Here is a 16498-nt window from a genome sequence, read left to right on the forward strand (position 1 = left end):
TCCATTTTGTTGTTATAAATATTAATAGCAGCATTTGCTAATGTAAATATAGTATTATATAATTCATGATGCTTTTCTAAATAGTTCATATATGTCATGATCTCTGTCCCGCTGTGTTTTGTTTAATGTGTTTTTAAATTGAGCTTGTCGAGTTTTTAGCGCGCGCGCACCTGACAAGGCTGTGTGTGACGTCAGTTACGGTTGCTGCGCAGTTCGTCGGCGAGATCCTGCAACGGGAGGCCCGAGACCAGCTACGCAAAACATTACCTTCTACGCTAACGCAGCCCGTCAAAAACTCCTCTCTTTTTCCATTTTACATTGACCGAATAGACATCTGTCTATCGCCTGCATGCGCGCTCTTTATCAGCGAGCAGTTCGCGCGAGTTGACCAGCTTTAACATCAGTCTGTCATTAGCATGGTTAGCATGCTAACCTTATGACAGAGTGCACTCGACTGTTTTGAGGCGCACCAAACGACAAGAAATCACTACAAACGGTGAGAAATATCACATTCTCTATGTGTATGTGCGTAAAAGGGTCCAGTTAATTCGTTTAGCCTTTATTAGATGAGGCGTTTTGTTTTTAGCTCGGCTGTTTTAAGTTACACCTCAAGCGTTTGTTTACCGATCTAATAATTCGTGGGGTTTTTTTCTGTTGTTTTTTTTTTCACTGTTATTTTTTTTAATTGGGCCACACCTTGTTGGGAAAATCAGTTAATACGATGCGTTGCTGCAAGAGAATGGAGGCGCTGTTTGTATATCGGTAATAATAACAGACCCCCAGTCTATCAGTCAAGTATAGTGTCAGTGTTTACATTTTGTTATGTTTGATAGAAACCCGTTATATAAAGAAACACAGTAGAGAATTTTCAAATTAAAGATGGGGCATGAAATAGGCACAACAGCTAGGGTTTTTTTTTTGTTTAAGAAAACCGAAACCGTGAGTATGATTGGACTGAGCTCACTTTTGCCAACAGGATACAGGCCTCTTCCGTTTTCTTGTTTCGTTTCTGCGCGCGTGTGCGTCTATCTGCCTTAAGGTCTGCTTGTGATCTTCGCAAGGACCTTAGATTATTTTCATGCCGACTGAGAAGGCATCAGATGATTTCCGTGTCCACTCGGCCTAAGCAGTCACAAGATTTAGTACAAATGCCTTTGGGAGATTGTAATTAACAAAGACTTGTCTGTACAGTACGTTGAGGTGCATGGTTTTAAGATGTTAAAAGATGCGCATTGTTTCCCACGTTGCATTTACCAGTGGTTGTTTGTGTTTCTCAGGCTGCGACGACACTCAAGGTCATCAGCAGGGGTGCAGCGGATCAGTGCGGTTCTGACACAGAGGAATGAGTCATGACCTCTGTGGTGATTGTAGACGGTGGAGGGAATATATTGGAGTATGTCGCTGGAGATGAGGAAGCTCAGCAGGTGAAGTCTGCACTCACACAAAATACATCCTGTCGTATTAGAATCGCAACTTAATGAAAACTACGTTAAAAACATTTTTGAGGAACTCAGTGTTTCTTCTTTTTTTTCCCCCTCAGGAGGTTTGTCCCGACGGGGTGGAGGCTGACGGAGAGAAGGACTGTCCTGCGGTGATAGTGGAGCAGGTGAACAGTGCCGATGTGGAGCAGTGTTACGCTGCTCAGGTGTTAGTCTATGATGATCAGAATACCTACCTGGTGCAGGATGTGGCTGAGGAACAAGTAGTGGAGACTGAGCTGCAGGAGATGGCAGCAGGTAAGTAGTAATTCTCTCTATCATTAGAAGGGACGAGGACAAGGTTGCATATGCGTTTGCTTGAAAGAGCAAGTCAAGGTGTGTAACTAAACAATAAACTTCATTCTGAAAGCCCAGAGAAACATGACTGCATTGACTTCACCACTGAACATGGTTTCCAAATACACCCTTTATTTATTATTTTTTTTTAGAGTGCTTTATTTTCTTTCAACAGCAGGAACAGCTAAAGAGGGACATCTTGTGGCGTTTTTGTGAAAGTAATGAAGATGCACTTTAGGAAGACGAAAACAAAGCTTTTGCTTGACCGAGTGTAATTTGTGTAGGATTAGTAACTTTTTAATCTAGATGGTTTTGTAATTTTTGTTTGTTTTCTGTTCTGCACACAATCGTGTTTACCGTTTAAAATCGCAGAAAGGAGGCTTATAGTTGGGCTGTCGTCTTTGTAACCGAAGAGGGGGAGATGCTTATTTGTTTAATACTGTTAAGGAGATGGCTATTCAGTTTCACAATGCATCAAAACATCAGTTCGGTTTACTCAACGAAGATAGTAAACAATAAAAAAAAAATGTACTCGTCGCACAAGCGTGTCACGTGATTTGAGGTAACGCGCGCCGGGCTCTCGTTGAAGTGAAGGATGCAAAAAAAAAACAGCGATTGACAACCAGGAAGAGAAGAGCAGCTGACGATTAAGTGATAGTAAGTTCATTTTTGCTCGTTGTTTTAGACAGTTTTATTATTATGTGTGTGTGTGTGTGTATGTGTGTGTGTGGAGTAATGTGTGACGTCGGTGTTGTGTACATTTAAAATAGTTTCCAGTCAGTTGGAGTTGGGATTTATTCTTAGCGGATTGATGCTGGTTGTCGGAACCAGGAAGTGTGTTTGTTTTCTTTTTGCGTCTTAGCCACGTTGTTTTAAAAAATGATTTTAAGAGGGGTTTACGGTTTAACGGGGTTTGCGGTGGAGCTTGAGGGTTAAAATGTTTCGTAGCCGCCGTTTAAATTGTTACATTTTGATTGGTTTGCTTAATCAGCTAACGGTTCTGATCTTTATTGATTTATTTTCTAAATCAACGAAGACGACAGTCAACACTTGTATTGCTGTATATTGTAAAGGATAAATGGTGAAGGTTTGATTTTTTTGCGTTAGCGAAATCCGAATTGGTTCGCTTTTGTTTTTATGTGACTTGGTCGAGATTGATACCAAAAACGATGGAAACGTTTGGTTTTATGAACCCGTTAGGTTTTGGTTTATTGTCTTTGATGCAGAGAATTATTCAAACACTTTCACTGGGCGAAGTATAACAAATTTGATCAAAAATGTTTTTCGTTTTCGAAGTTTAGGGCGGAAGTGTATTTAGAGGCGTTACAGGTCGTTGAGTGACAGGAAGCCTGGCCAATGAGCGCTTAGTAATGGTTTGGAAGCTACTATGTAGCCAATGGCCATTGATATAGAAATATATTTTTCCTGTCGTTTTTTTCCCTTAATGTACTGTAAAATATTTGTGAACAGAATGCTCTTTCAATCAAAAGCACGCTGATATTGAACCATTTTGGTCCTGTAACACCTGTTTTCACATTATAGTCATAAACAGATAGCAAAAGGAATTTAGTTTTTAGAAAATAATATTTAAATAATTTTATATATGCAGTTTGTTTGAAAAGACAGCAAAAATTTTCTCTCTCTCTTTCTTAGTGGAGGTCTCTGTGCATGATAAAACTATAGAAGCAGCTGAAGCTCTGCTGCACATGGATTCACCGGCCAGCCTTCAGGGCGATCGCAGCACAGGTGAGAGTTACATCTGTACAGGCCCTTCATGCTGTAATACAGGCTAACCTCACAAATTACTACTTCTTGCTCAGTATATCACTTTGTATGAATAGTAAAAATAACAATAGATCTCAATCTCTGCAGAGGAGCTGTTATCTGAGGTAGAGGTTGAAGTGAGGACAGAGGATATGGGACCCGTTGCCAAGGATATTGTTGTCTTGCAGGAGACCGATTTACTGAAGAAGAAAAAGAGAGGTGAACCACGCTTTACCATAAACTACAGTTACGTTTGGAAATTAATGCATGATTATTGCTTCATATTATAGTAGATTGCATTTACTAAAGTGTGATTTCAGCTCATTTCCTTAATTACATTAATTTTAAGTGAGAAAGTCAACATGTCATAGTTTAAAACTAATTTTTTTTGAAGAGATTCATTTGTTTGTTCTAATCTTCCTCAGCAGGACGAAAACCCAGAACTCCACGGAGTTTCTGCGATGGTTCTCTGGATATGGTCTATAAGAGGAAATCAAAAGACAGCAAGGGTAAGTGTTTCTGTTTATTTGTTTATTTGTTTTCTGGTGCCACAACGTCTAAGTCTGACATTTACAGGCTCAACTACTTACCTGTGGGAGTTCCTATTGGACCTTCTGCAGGACAAAGAAACCTGTCCAAAGTACATTAAGTGGACTCAGAAAGAGAAGGGCATATTCAAGCTTGTGGACTCAAAAGCTGTGTCTAAATTATGGGGCAGACATAAGAATAAACCTGACATGAACTATGAGACAATGGGCAGAGCACTCAGGTAATGTTTTTTTGTTTGTTTGTTTGTTTGTTTGTTTGTCTCTTAGCAGTCTCGATTGATCTTTTTTTTCCCCTCCATTTCTTTTCTTTCAGGTATTACTATCAGCGAGGCATTTTATCAAAAGTGGAAGGCCAAAGACTTGTGTATCAGTTTAAGGAGATGCCCAAAGACATTGTTTTCATAGATGATGACAATATGGATGACAGCATAGATGAAGGAAAGAGAGAAAGCCCAGCTGTATCCCATCGCAGCAAAGGCAAAGGGACTCCAGTCTCTCCCTCCACTGCTGTACCTAAAATCATCAGTCTAACCTCAGGACAAGAAGCCTTTATGACTGTGCAACAGTCGCCAGATAACATAGCGACAGCCCCTGGGTATGTATTCTGTGTTGTGGAGGGGGGAGGGAGAGTGTATTTTTAATGTTTTTAAACCTTTTAAAAATCGCACCCATCACATTGCTTTTTTTGTTGTTTTTGTTTCCAGGACAGTGAGGCTTGCCATGCAGGTTCCTGTACTCATGACAACACAGGGTCAGAAAATCTCCACAGTAACCGTCAACTCTCCCACCGTCCGCTCGCCGATCCTTCCTGCGTCCAACTCCATCGCTGGGGGAAACAGCGCAGGCAAAGTGGTTCTCCAGGCCGTGCCAACGCTAGTGCCTGCTCAGGGCCAAAGCGGTGAGAGAATCACCTTGCAGCTCATCACCCTTCCCACCATGCCTGGCAAACCGGGCACTCCCATTACTCTGAGCACACTCTCCCCCGTCACCGTGCCTACCAGCAACACCCAAGTCCTGAAGCTCGCCGTCCCCTCCAACATCTCCACAACGTCCTCCGCAGCTCCTGTAACTGTGGTGACCTCTCAGCCGGGAGTGACTGTGGTGCCAAACACACAGCCAGCAATGTCCTTACAGGATGTGACTATTATTAAAGTTGAAACTCCCGACGTTTCTGTCGATCAGACACCTAACATGGCTGCGGAGAACGCACCGAGCACACAGACGAACCCCACGACCACGCAGAGCTGAGCAAACCGACATCAATGCTTGTGACACAGATGCAAATAAAACAAGTGATGTGAAGAGTGGCTGTGTCTCACGTGAAACGGATGAAACCAGCACTACAGCTCAGACGCTTGTTTACGTCCAACACTATAACCACCGTGTGTAGCCTGAGCCTGGGTTAGACTTTTCTTTTCTTTCTTAAATTTATCTATTCAAATCACGCTTTGTTATAGCTTACATCTGTGCCGTGATGCTGTAGGAACGAACCTCACTTGGTGCTAAAGACTGAGAGGAAGTCATGTGAATAAAGAGAAACAGCCAAGGTTTTGACCACCTGGTAATTTGGAGCAGAAACCAATCTGTGCATAGACATACAATTGCGGTAGTTAATGATAATAAAACAGCCTTAGGTCAGCATTTTCCTCATCAAATCATTACTAAAAGTAATTGATTGTGCTTTCTGTGTAAATATGAGATTTGTTTTTTTGATATTTTGTACCAAGAAGTGTTTTGTTTTTTGTTTTGCTTTTTTTTTACAGTTCAAAGGAAACTGTTCTGAAGGACATTCAAATGTTTTGGGGGTTTTTGTCAATTCAAACTTTTAAAATAATTTTCTTTCTGTGCATTTATCACTGTACGTTTTCTGTATCATGCGTTCACTGCTTTGTATTTTGCAGATCTTTTTTTTTTCACATGTACAAAAAAGGGAAAGAATGTCTGATACAGTATATTGAATATTCAATATATGAAGCATATATTTTGTTGTATTCTTACCCTAAAATTGTATCCAAGTAGATTTAAATATAGAGAATTATGCAAACGACTGGCTCTTTTTTTTTTTTTTTTTTTTTTTTTTTTTTTTTTGTTAATTGGCTGAGAGGGATTTGGACCAGAATAGATTGACTAAAGAATGAAACTCTTTGCATCCGAATCATAAAAGATTTTATCATTAAAGGGTGAATTTACAAGGCTACAAAATAATGTTAATATAATCAATGTTAAGTGGACGGTAGGTAATTAAGAAAAAAACTACACTGTAACTAATGTAACTTTTGGCCCTCTAGCAGTTGAAGGATCAAACTACAAATTAAATGCAGAGAAGCAATGTTCTGGTAATTGGTTGAGCTGTGCTTCCAGTCAGTGGATGAATCTGATTGCTTGAGGCATCATTAGTTCAGTAACATCAAAACTAGTCAGGTATATGTATATGTCTTTATTGTTTAGACTTGTAAAAATATTTTTATTTAATTTATTATTAGATATAATGATGCCATTAATATTGGGTAAGGTAAGATGATGGATAATAGTGACTGGGCTATTTATAGGCAAATAAATAATAAACTGCCAGTGAACAACAGATAGTATCCTATGAAAAGTATGTCGATTCATGTTTTATGATGGATAACGATAACGTAGCTTTTTGCTTGTAAAATCTTCAGCTCAAGGATAATTTGTTTTGGTTTCATACTACCAGGGCAAATCCCACTGCATAGTAATAGCACCCTCACCTTTATCAGTCTTTATATACTATATTCCAGAGGTGCTCAATCCTGCCTCTGGAGATCAACTTCAGATTCATTACAGTTTGTCATTAAAGAAAGAGACCACACTATTTAAATACACTGTGATGTATTTACTGATCAAGGGCAAACATATCAATAATTACAGTGTTACTAAAAGAAAAAGTACAGTCAGTATAAATATAAACTTTTTTTCATTTGTGCGTCTTCCTGAGATCATCCTTTAGCACTTAATAAATTACAATATATTGCACAACCTCTGTTTAACAAACAACGAGAGCATAATAATAATCTCAATTGAGGAAAATGATAAGCACAGAGGTGTATTAAGACCTACGTCAGCAGGTGAAAATAAGGTTTATGTGAATAAAATATATGTTACATTCTATGCAGTGATGCAAATAACGCATTCTCACATTCTGACGTGTGCACACATACCCTAGGAATGTCCTAAGCTGCTCTGGATCCCTATTGGACAGCTCTAATGATTGACGGCTACATGAGCCTATGAGGCTGCTGACTGAAGCTTAGGTCACACACCAGTGACAGATGATCAGAGGGATAATGATACGACGGAAGCCGGTCCGGCCCAATCTGCTCTTCACTCGGTATCTTTAGCACAGCATCCACCTGGAAGGCTCTTTCCGAGTACCAAATGTAGTCCAAGGTGGAGCGGCTCTCTCCACTGGGCCGGATTTTCCAGCTGGTGTAGGGTGGCTCTGTGTTCCCGTCCTCACTCAGACACTTGTAAGCACTATCTAGCCCCAGAGGAGAAGTTACGAAGCGCCTGTACACTTCCTCGTTCGGTTCCGCATTAAAATCCCCACACACCACCAACGGAATACCCCCTTCACTCTCCCCAACCCTAGTCCGGTTTTCATCATCCATCTCCAGGTGGGACTGTGTGGTTAGTTCGCAAAGCTGCTGGAGGAGGTGGGCCCCCTGTGCGCTTCGAAACGCCTCCCAGCCGCTCCGCGCTTTCAGGTGCGTTACCGCCACGCAGAAGACTCGACCCGTGAACCTGCAGCGAAGAGTAGCCACGATGGCAACCTGGTTGGTTTTGAGCATCATGGCGGAGAGTCTGAGGTGAGCGGTGTGGAGCAGCTGGAAGCGACGGCGGTTGAAGAACAGAGCGCAGCCGTCGGGGCCATTGTTATTGTGAACGTCCAGGCAGGGGGAGCACGGCTTGGGGCAGAAAGTGCTCTGGTAGCCGAGGCTGGCGAGCACGGGCTGGAAGGTGTCGAAGTAGTGGTCCACCTCCTGTAGACACAACACATCTGGCCTGTAGGTGAGGATCTCTTCCAGTATGAGATACTTCCTCTCTGACCAGTTCAGCGCATCCATTGGGCAGCGCACAAAACCGTCCTTGCCTTCACCCAGAGCTGCAGATACAAGAACAATGAAGAACGTTTAAGGTTTACATATGGTAACACTGCAGTGAAAAGGTTTATAAAGTTTTATAAACAACAAACAAGGAGTTTTTAAAGCGGGTGCTAGGACTGCCTCATACATTCAGAAAAAATACAAATGTAACGGTGTATATGATTTTTTTTAAAAAAAGCAACTTGGTCAACTTGAGTCCAAGAGAATATAAAAATTAAAAAAAAAAACATTTTTTTTTTTTTTTTTTTACAGACCCCAAACCTTTTGAATTTTATTATCACATACTTCATGATTTTTCAAGTTTTTAAACAATATTTTCACATTATATTTTAAGAATTTGCTTAGGGTTTAGTAAAGTGGCAATATAAAATATATATTACTTCAGGAAAAATAGCATTAGAATTCTAAATAATATTAAGCTTATTTTTCTCACATATACAAATATATATATATATAGCTGCCTTAATATTTTAGAAGCGCAAAAGCCCTGGTTTGTTACCTCGTGTAAATCAACCATGAAACGAACACGTAAGCAGACAGACTCTGTACCTTGTGCTAAGATGTTCCACTGCATGACACGGATGGGTGCGCTCTGCAGTGAGCAGGCTCTGCTCATCATAAAGTCTCTGTGCAGTCGAGGAGGCCGGTTCCTCAAAACCTCCTCACATTCACGCAGCAGCGCATCGGGGTCAGCCTGCTCGTACTCGTAGTCGTCAGTATCCACATTCGAATCTGCCACAGCGGCGCTGCTCAGAGTCTGGGCCAGAGTGCTGAAGTGTCTACTGCTGCTGCTGCTGCTGCTGCCCATCTGACACACTGCACACATCACAAAACATCCAAATATATATATACATATACATATACACGCACACACAAACACTGGCCTATAGCATGTCACTTGTACGTAGTATGAAACACAAGACGGCATACTTTCTACAAAACAAACAGCAGCCAGTGATATAAATAGTAGTGGTGTAGTACACTGTGTATGAAAATATAAACAGTATGACAGCACATAGTAGCTAGTTAAAGTGCTGATGAACTAGGTCTGTCTGTTCTTGTATATAAAGTGTATTACTGAAGTATAAATACAAAAGTAAAACTAGAAAATGGTTTGGTTACTATATGAAACATCACAGTGTATTGATCAAATGTTGAAATGTTAAGTTCACAAGGGACGTGTCTCTGAGGCCCCAGCATCTGTCTGGGCTTGTTTCGTGCCTTTAGAAGAGGTTTAACTAGATGTGACCTTTTAGCATTCTTGCATAAGCGTGTGCTTGTTTCTTGGCTTGTATTCCTACATAGCCAGTGTTTGATCTCATTGCCCTCTTAAATCTTAAAGGACGCAGAGACTTTGGTATACTAGTTTACGGCTAGTTTATGTAAATTATTCATCTTGGTAATTGGGTAGCCATGGAAACTGCTGTGTACCGTCTGTCTGTCATGAAAACTTAACCCCACTCACAGACACAATACCAAGAACAAACAGTGCCGCAGGAAACATGAAATCTCCTTTTGGAAAGGAAACCTTCCTTAGTCCTGTTTGTACTAGAATCACCATTACTATAGCGTAGACTTGAGTATATAAACTTTATTAGTAGCTAGTCTGAAACAGGAATGATAATTCAATTAATGAAGCGTCTTGAGGTTTTCTATTACTTTCCTGAGCAACGCAATTTGACTAGTAAACAACCACTTAAAATACGCAGAATAAAAACCCCTCTGAAAACATTAGCAACGATCAAAAACAATAGCATCATGGCAGCATACTTTGCATTCCTGTCATCTTAACCTTACATTTACATTAATGTTCAAACATTATAGGAAGGAGGAAACAATAAATATGTTTTAAAAATAAAAAGATTTACGTAGCAAAATGTATGGTTTTAACAACAAAAGATTATTTCACAATATTACAGTTTTTACTGTATTTTGATCAAATAATTGGTGAGCATGAGATGTTTTTCATAAACATTAAAACATTACTGACCTTAAACACTTGGCTGTTTTACACAATCACACAATTAAACTAATGATTCTGATTATTTACATTTTGAAACACAGATTTGATTTATTAATCTTACACGTATCATCTGATTCCATCTTGTTCCACCTTCGTCGTCTCCTTTACCTCCTCAAGAACACATCCAAGACCTCTACATCCAGTCCCTCTCTCTCTTTATATTTATGGGTTTGGTTATGTCTTTGTCAAGTTGAAAAAGCAGAAGTGACAAATAAAGATTTTTATTAATGTAATAGTCAAGTGCTGAATGCTCAGGGCTATTTATGGGAAAGTCTATTCATTCATGACTTGCTGAGTAATCATTTAAACCACACAGCATTCAAACTATTTAAACCAACCGGTTCAGTATTGTAAGTCGCATGGAACTCTTGTATAAGCATAAAAAAAACCCCCCAACATATTTGTCATCTTGTCTAAGTCAACTCACCACCTCTATACATCCACTGTAACTAAATCAATGACTAGTCAGGGTATATGACCCGTAAAATGCAAGCTTATTCATCTAAAGAACTCAGAATCACATATTTCTTTTAAAAATACCTCTAATTATATGCTTTTCCACTGTCTGTCTCCGATGCATGTGATCTAAAGGCACAATCCTCTTCTCTTTGACTTTGAGGGTGTCCAAGACTAATCCAGTGCTGATCCAGTGTCCGGTCAGTGGGTTAGTGTACGACTGACAGAGAGAACACTAGCATCTACCCACTGAGCTCTCACACTTTCATATGTGAAGATTCTGGGGACTGCAGATGTGACAGCGTGTGTGTGTGTGTGTGTGTGTGTGTGTGTGTGTGTGTGTGTGTGTGTGTGTGTGTGTGTGTGTTCCTACACAAAGGGGTTCCTGAATGAACCAGTGTGTCTGTGTGCTTCCCCTGCCATTCATTCTGAACAATGACTCATTTGAAAATCACGAGAGGGACTCACACACACAGTTATGCACGGTAAAGAGAACGATTCAGCTCTAATTTAACATATGTTATGGCGCATTAGTCTGGGATTTAATACATATATCGTGACAGTGAAGAATGTAGCAATAGCTGCTGAAAACTCAGCTTTGCCAACACAGGATTAAATGACGAAATATATTAACAGTGTTATTTTAACTGCCTTGGTGAACATAACAGACTTTGTTCTTACAGACGCCAAACTACAAATTTTAATGATTAAAATCAATTTAAGTAATGACAATTTGTAAATTAACAGTGAACAACAGTATATTCGACATACAGTTTACCTAGATTAATAAATGCTACAAAAATGTTGCTCATTGTTACCTAACATGATGTATCTTAACTACTGTAAAACTACAATTTAACCTGTTCTGCGTACGACTCGTATCTGGTGACGTAGGCTTGGTAAAACTATCACATGGGACAACTAGTGACCAAATAGTACAAAGCTATTCTCCGATTAAGAGAAATGCTGACAAACTCATAGGTGTGAAGATGACGCACACCAACTATAACCTGAAAACTATGTCTAAATGACATTTAATGAGAAGCTACACCTTGGATTAAAGATGTAATCAACATAGACATTAAGGGGGTCACGTCCACAGTCAGTTATTTTAATGGAATTTGTTTTAGAGCATCAGATTTTTAAAAATTCTACTTTTGGACCATGTTAGTATTAAACACTTGGTAATATCCAAGCTGAGGATATATGTTTGCGGGCATTTATGGTCTTGAGGGGGATTCATACTATTATAAATCCAAATCAGCAAAGTACTAGTTCTTCACTCCAGCAATTATTGGAGATCTTTGTGTTTGCTTATTCAGTCTAACTTTCATAATGTCACTGTTCCCAGACCTCGTCCTGCTCCAGGTCAAATTCCTTACACAAGAGCAGATCCGTTCACACAGAGCGGCTATCACTTACGTTGTACGGAGTTTTATCCGTTCACTGGTTAAGTCTAGTAGGTTTAAAGTAGCATGTGTCTGTCGCTTTGCATCTTTTCATTAGCTTAATCGCAGGCACTGTCCTATCTGTTTAATACTACGAGGCAATTGCACGGATGATGCAGAGGACGGGTTTGATAAACGAAGAAGAGAGCGTATCTCATTCAGATAACCAGTTCAGTTTGGGGATTGAACCGTCGGGGGCTGTTTAAAGGCTGTACTGTTCACTGACCTTTAGCAGGACTATCACGTTACCTGGAAGACAGACTAGAATAGATACAAGAAGAGAACACCAAACTAACCCAAGCAAATTAATTATTAAACTTCCATGAGAATTGTCAAATTTTTTTTCAAGACAAAAAGAGTATAAAATTCCAAAGACTCTTTTTCATCTGAACTAAAACCTTTAAACTACGCCTATTAAAAACCTTTTCTGGTAAATGAAATAAAAGATAAACATTAGAAGAAAGAAGAAGAAATGCTTAAACTTAAATTAGAAACAATACCTACGACATATACCTAAACAACACCTATAGTTGAAGCACTACAGTTACTTAAGCTGAAATATAATTGAATTATAGAAATGTAAAACAAACCCAAAGAATGACAAACGCACAGAGGATTCCCAGAAAGTTAAAAGGAATAAACACTCGTTTATTTAATTAAATAAAGCTTGTTTAAAATAAATACTATAATCGTGAAAAAATGCATATTGTTTTTTTCTTGTTGGAGAATAAAAAAAAACCTAATGCATCGAAATAAAGATTATATAATGCCTTTAACATAAACGAAATCAAACAACAACGTTGCTATGTGAAACTGTATGTCTGACTTGTATGGCAGCCACCGCTCTCCCTCTTACTGTACTAACACTCATACATGAGTCACCTGAGTGAGAGCAAGAGGGACATGAGCGCCAATCACATTCTTCACATTTACACCCAAGACTTCCCGCAGTCCTCTCACACTGCACCTCATAAAACCATAACAACCGAATTTAACTCAAACGTCGAAATCTTCATTACCTTGTAGAGAACCGAGCAGAAGGGGCGAGGAGTTGGCCCTTGCTGGCAGAGGATGAGCTCTCTTCTTCACCGGAGCGGTCCTCCTCGGATGTGTGCCCAGCGATGAGAGGCAGGCTGCGGCCAGGTCTCGGTGGAGCAGCGATGAACAGCGTCGAGCCGGATACATTGTTCTTCTTCAGTCGACGGTGCTTCTGTTTAAACTGATAAGAGCCGGACTGTGGCCGAGTACGGAATAAGTTATTACATAAACTTATATAACACCTGTCAAAGCCATTTTGGAGACTACTTAAAAATGTTTCGTTGTCTTTTCACGCTATGGGAAAACGCCGGTAAAAGTGTCATCATATTCTAGGATGACACGTGAGCTATTTCTTGATAGGGTACTTCAGTAGAGTGGGACTTCATGCACTCATGAAATAGCATAATATTTTAAGTTATTCTCTATGCGAAATATTACGATTGCGGTTGGGTTTTTAACATATACAACTTATCCAAAACATATGTAAAAACAAACACCAAACAACACACGTGTTTTAAACCGACGGTCACCTATACAACAATGAATGGTTTAGTCCTACAGTCAAAGAACAGCCCGTGCTTTTACTGAAGTGAAATCCAGACAGTGGGAGGGGCTTGGAGGTGCTCCCTCCAATCAGAGTCGACCGTTCCGAGACGTATGGAAATCAGAATATTTCGTCATCTTTGACGTACGTCGTGCGCTTTTCCGAGCTCACGCGCGCTTTCCATATTTGGTGACGTGATTTTCTAGTAATACTGTGGGTATAAGAAGAAATACTCGTAGCTTATTAGAGACATCAGTGGCTGAAAAGACAGAAATACAGCTTAAATAAAAAGAAAGCCCATCGTTCTGCTAAAATATGTATATTCAAAGATATTTCGGTGGGATTTGAGGGGCAGATTACAGAGTGATATATGACATAAGCATAGGATCATTAACCTTTAGCCTACTGTTCTCGAGTGACAGGCTCAATAACTGCTCTACTGTTTGTGTACATAGGAGCTTTGCCCATGAACCTATATTGATTAGATGATAGCAGCAGCAGCATGGTTGGCTGCTATTTTCGGACGAAACTCAAAAGGTGGGTTGCACAAATCTCCAGTGACAGCGTGGACAAGCTCGGCTACACCTTTGAACTGTAGTAGAATACAAGATCAGATGATGTGAACAGTAAATAAACAATACTAGAAACAAAAGAAACAATTAACAGAACAGTGTTGTAGATCAAAGGTCACGTGTATCTAACATCATAGCGTACAACGTGGCTCCTAAGCCTGAGGTCAAAGTAAGAAAAAAACAACAAAACAAAAACTTACATTGAATTTCTTTTCATAATTATAATAAATAATTAAGACTTGACAACTCATTTTTTTTTAAATTAAAATAATGATTTATTGTACTCATCCATTTTTTGCTCTGTTACTGATGTGGTGGATCTACTGGGGTCTGTTTGATAAAATATGGAACAAATAACAAGTTTAATCAGGATGTTCCAGAGCTGGTCTTCATAATCACCTAATTTGGGGCAGCCTGATCAAAAAAAAAAGTGTAAGAGTGAAAATGTTTTTTATCTTTGCTATTTTTGATATTAATTCTGATTATTTTTTTCATTTATAGTGAGATTATAATATTTTTAATAATATTAGCATTTATTAAAACTATATATATATATACAGTTCAATCAGGATGATCCAGAATTAGTCATCATATTTGCCTCATTTGGAGCAGGCTGATCAGCAAAAATTAGGAATCCTGTGAAAAGGCTGTCAGTCCAGAACGGATCAAAGAACAGTCCATTTTGTTCTGAATAAAAGATCTGAAGCCAGACCTGATCTCCTTTTTGCAGTCTAAGGATTGTTGATCCTGAGGCCACATCATAATTTCCTGTGTTGGCGTCAAATGTTTTGATCTTGTACTGGCCGTTGTGGACAAGTCCGATCGCCAGATGTTTGTTAGCCAGCGTGATGTCATATGTGAAGTAATACACACCAGGAATCACACAGTTAAACTTGCCACTGGTGGCGTTGTAATGACCGCCCTCATTCATTAAAATCCGGTTAAAGCGAATGGGTGTACGTTCTTTGGGATAGCTCTTGGTTACTGCTACTGAGAAAGCAGATCGAGCCTCTGCTCCACAGTCACAGCCTCCAGCGGCGCCGGTTTCCCCCGTATCTCCAACCTCTCCTTTAATCCCAGAGACTCCCAACACACCTGGTGCCCCTCGCACCCCCTTAAGCCCCCTCAGCCCTGCCTTCCCAATAATCCCTGGACGTCCTTGTGGACCATGTTTTCCAGGATTCCCAGGACGGCCTTGTTCCCCTAAAATTTGAGAATAAAGTTCAAAAACGTAATTATTTGTCAGACTGATAGATATGAAATATATTTAAATACGGTTTCCATTAATGGTATTATAACCCCAACAGACATAATCATATGCTTTACCTTTCTCGCCCTTCTGTCCCTTGTCACCATCCTTCCCATCCTGGCCATCAATACCTGGCATCCCCATCTTGCCTACGTTACCGCTGGGACCTGCTGCACCTGGACTCCTTGGGGGGCCCTGAGGGCCTGGCAAACTGCAGCTAAGCTGTGATGAATGGATGGTGAAGTTGCGTCCCTTCTTGGATGAGTCTACAGTCAACACAGAGAACAGAGACAGCAGGCAAGCAGCCAGTGGTAACTGATGCATGATGCAGCTGTGCCTGCAAACAGAGCAGATGGGGCCAGATTTTTGTCGTGGGGAATTTCCATGGATTTCCTGTATATACATATACAGAGTCGTGCACAGAAACAAGCACCATAAATCGCATTACATACATGCAGGTTGTGAATAACGCGGATTGTAACTTATTGAAGAACAGTTTTATTTAAGTAGCAAATGTAAGTAACAGAGCACAGAACATAATTATACAACAAATTCAAAGCATGCATTAGAAAAAAAAAAACCCTCACCGGAGGAATAAGATTGCAGTTGCAATGCAAAGGTCCGGCAGCTTTCTTGGCAATAGCGCAAAGTCAAAAGCAGAGAATACAAACAAGATTGTGAATCGATTTGTATCTTACATGTCTTCCACACAACTTTGCAAGCATCCACCCAGTTTTAGCAGACGTGCTCTGCCAGATACTTCATCCATGATGTAATTGAATCAGCTGGGGGAGGGGATTCATTTGTCAGGCTTTAAAACTTGTCAAACTATTACAGTATATTTCTGCAGCCCAAAAGTCAATAAAAGAAGCTTTAGATTATTATATTATACAAAATGTACAATGTTCATGTTTATATCAAACACTCTCAACGCTTCTGAGTATTTGCTAGGAT

The 16498-nt window shown here is 39.9% G+C and overlaps 3 protein-coding genes across 7 annotated transcripts; 1 reads left to right on the forward strand and 2 right to left on the reverse strand.

The window, feature by feature from the left end:
* The first annotated feature begins 190 nt into the window (after window positions 1-190).
* On the forward strand, window positions 191-5851 carry elf2a (E74-like factor 2a (ets domain transcription factor)). Of its 3 annotated transcripts, none has more exons than XM_043256956.1 (9): window positions 191-496; window positions 1278-1424; window positions 1541-1736; window positions 3429-3521; window positions 3648-3758; window positions 3965-4048; window positions 4116-4308; window positions 4401-4682; window positions 4792-5851. In XM_043256956.1, the coding sequence occupies exons 2-9, from the start codon at window positions 1350-1352 to the stop codon at window positions 5333-5335; spliced, it is 1578 nt and encodes a 525-aa protein (XP_043112891.1). In that variant the 5' UTR covers window positions 191-496; window positions 1278-1349; the 3' UTR covers window positions 5336-5851. The 3 variants fall into 3 exon arrangements, with proteins under 3 accessions (XP_043112891.1, XP_043112892.1, XP_043112893.1); XM_043256957.1 differs by having other exon boundaries at window positions 3968-4048; XM_043256958.1 differs by lacking the exons at window positions 191-496; window positions 1278-1424; window positions 1541-1736 and adding an exon at window positions 1746-2432.
* Window positions 5852-6929: 1078 nt separating this feature from the next.
* On the reverse strand, window positions 6930-13739 carry nocta (nocturnin a). Of its 2 annotated transcripts, XM_043256960.1 has the most exons (4): window positions 13161-13298; window positions 10299-10417; window positions 8764-9030; window positions 6930-8213 (listed from the first exon to the last, which is right to left on the reverse strand). In XM_043256960.1, exons 2-4 carry the CDS (start codon window positions 10315-10317, stop codon window positions 7327-7329), a joined length of 1173 nt encoding a protein of 390 aa, XP_043112895.1. In that variant the 5' UTR covers window positions 10318-10417; window positions 13161-13298; the 3' UTR covers window positions 6930-7326. The 2 variants fall into 2 exon arrangements, with proteins under 2 accessions (XP_043112895.1, XP_043112894.1); XM_043256959.1 differs by lacking the exon at window positions 10299-10417 and having other exon boundaries at window positions 13161-13739.
* Window positions 13740-14564: 825 nt separating this feature from the next.
* Window positions 14565-16406, reverse strand: c1qtnf2 (C1q and TNF related 2). Of its 2 annotated transcripts, none has more exons than XM_043256964.1 (3): window positions 16132-16406; window positions 15622-15881; window positions 14565-15498 (listed from the first exon to the last, which is right to left on the reverse strand). In XM_043256964.1, exons 2-3 carry the CDS (start codon window positions 15866-15868, stop codon window positions 14861-14863), a joined length of 885 nt encoding a protein of 294 aa, XP_043112899.1. In that variant the 5' UTR covers window positions 15869-15881; window positions 16132-16406; the 3' UTR covers window positions 14565-14860. The 2 variants fall into 2 exon arrangements, with proteins under 2 accessions (XP_043112899.1, XP_043112900.1); XM_043256965.1 differs by having other exon boundaries at window positions 15622-15937.
* Window positions 16407-16498: the final 92 nt, after the last annotated feature.

This window comes from Puntigrus tetrazona, chromosome 14 (genome assembly GCF_018831695.1).
Source record: "Puntigrus tetrazona isolate hp1 chromosome 14, ASM1883169v1, whole genome shotgun sequence".
Lineage (NCBI taxonomy): Eukaryota > Metazoa > Chordata > Actinopteri > Cypriniformes > Cyprinidae > Puntigrus > Puntigrus tetrazona.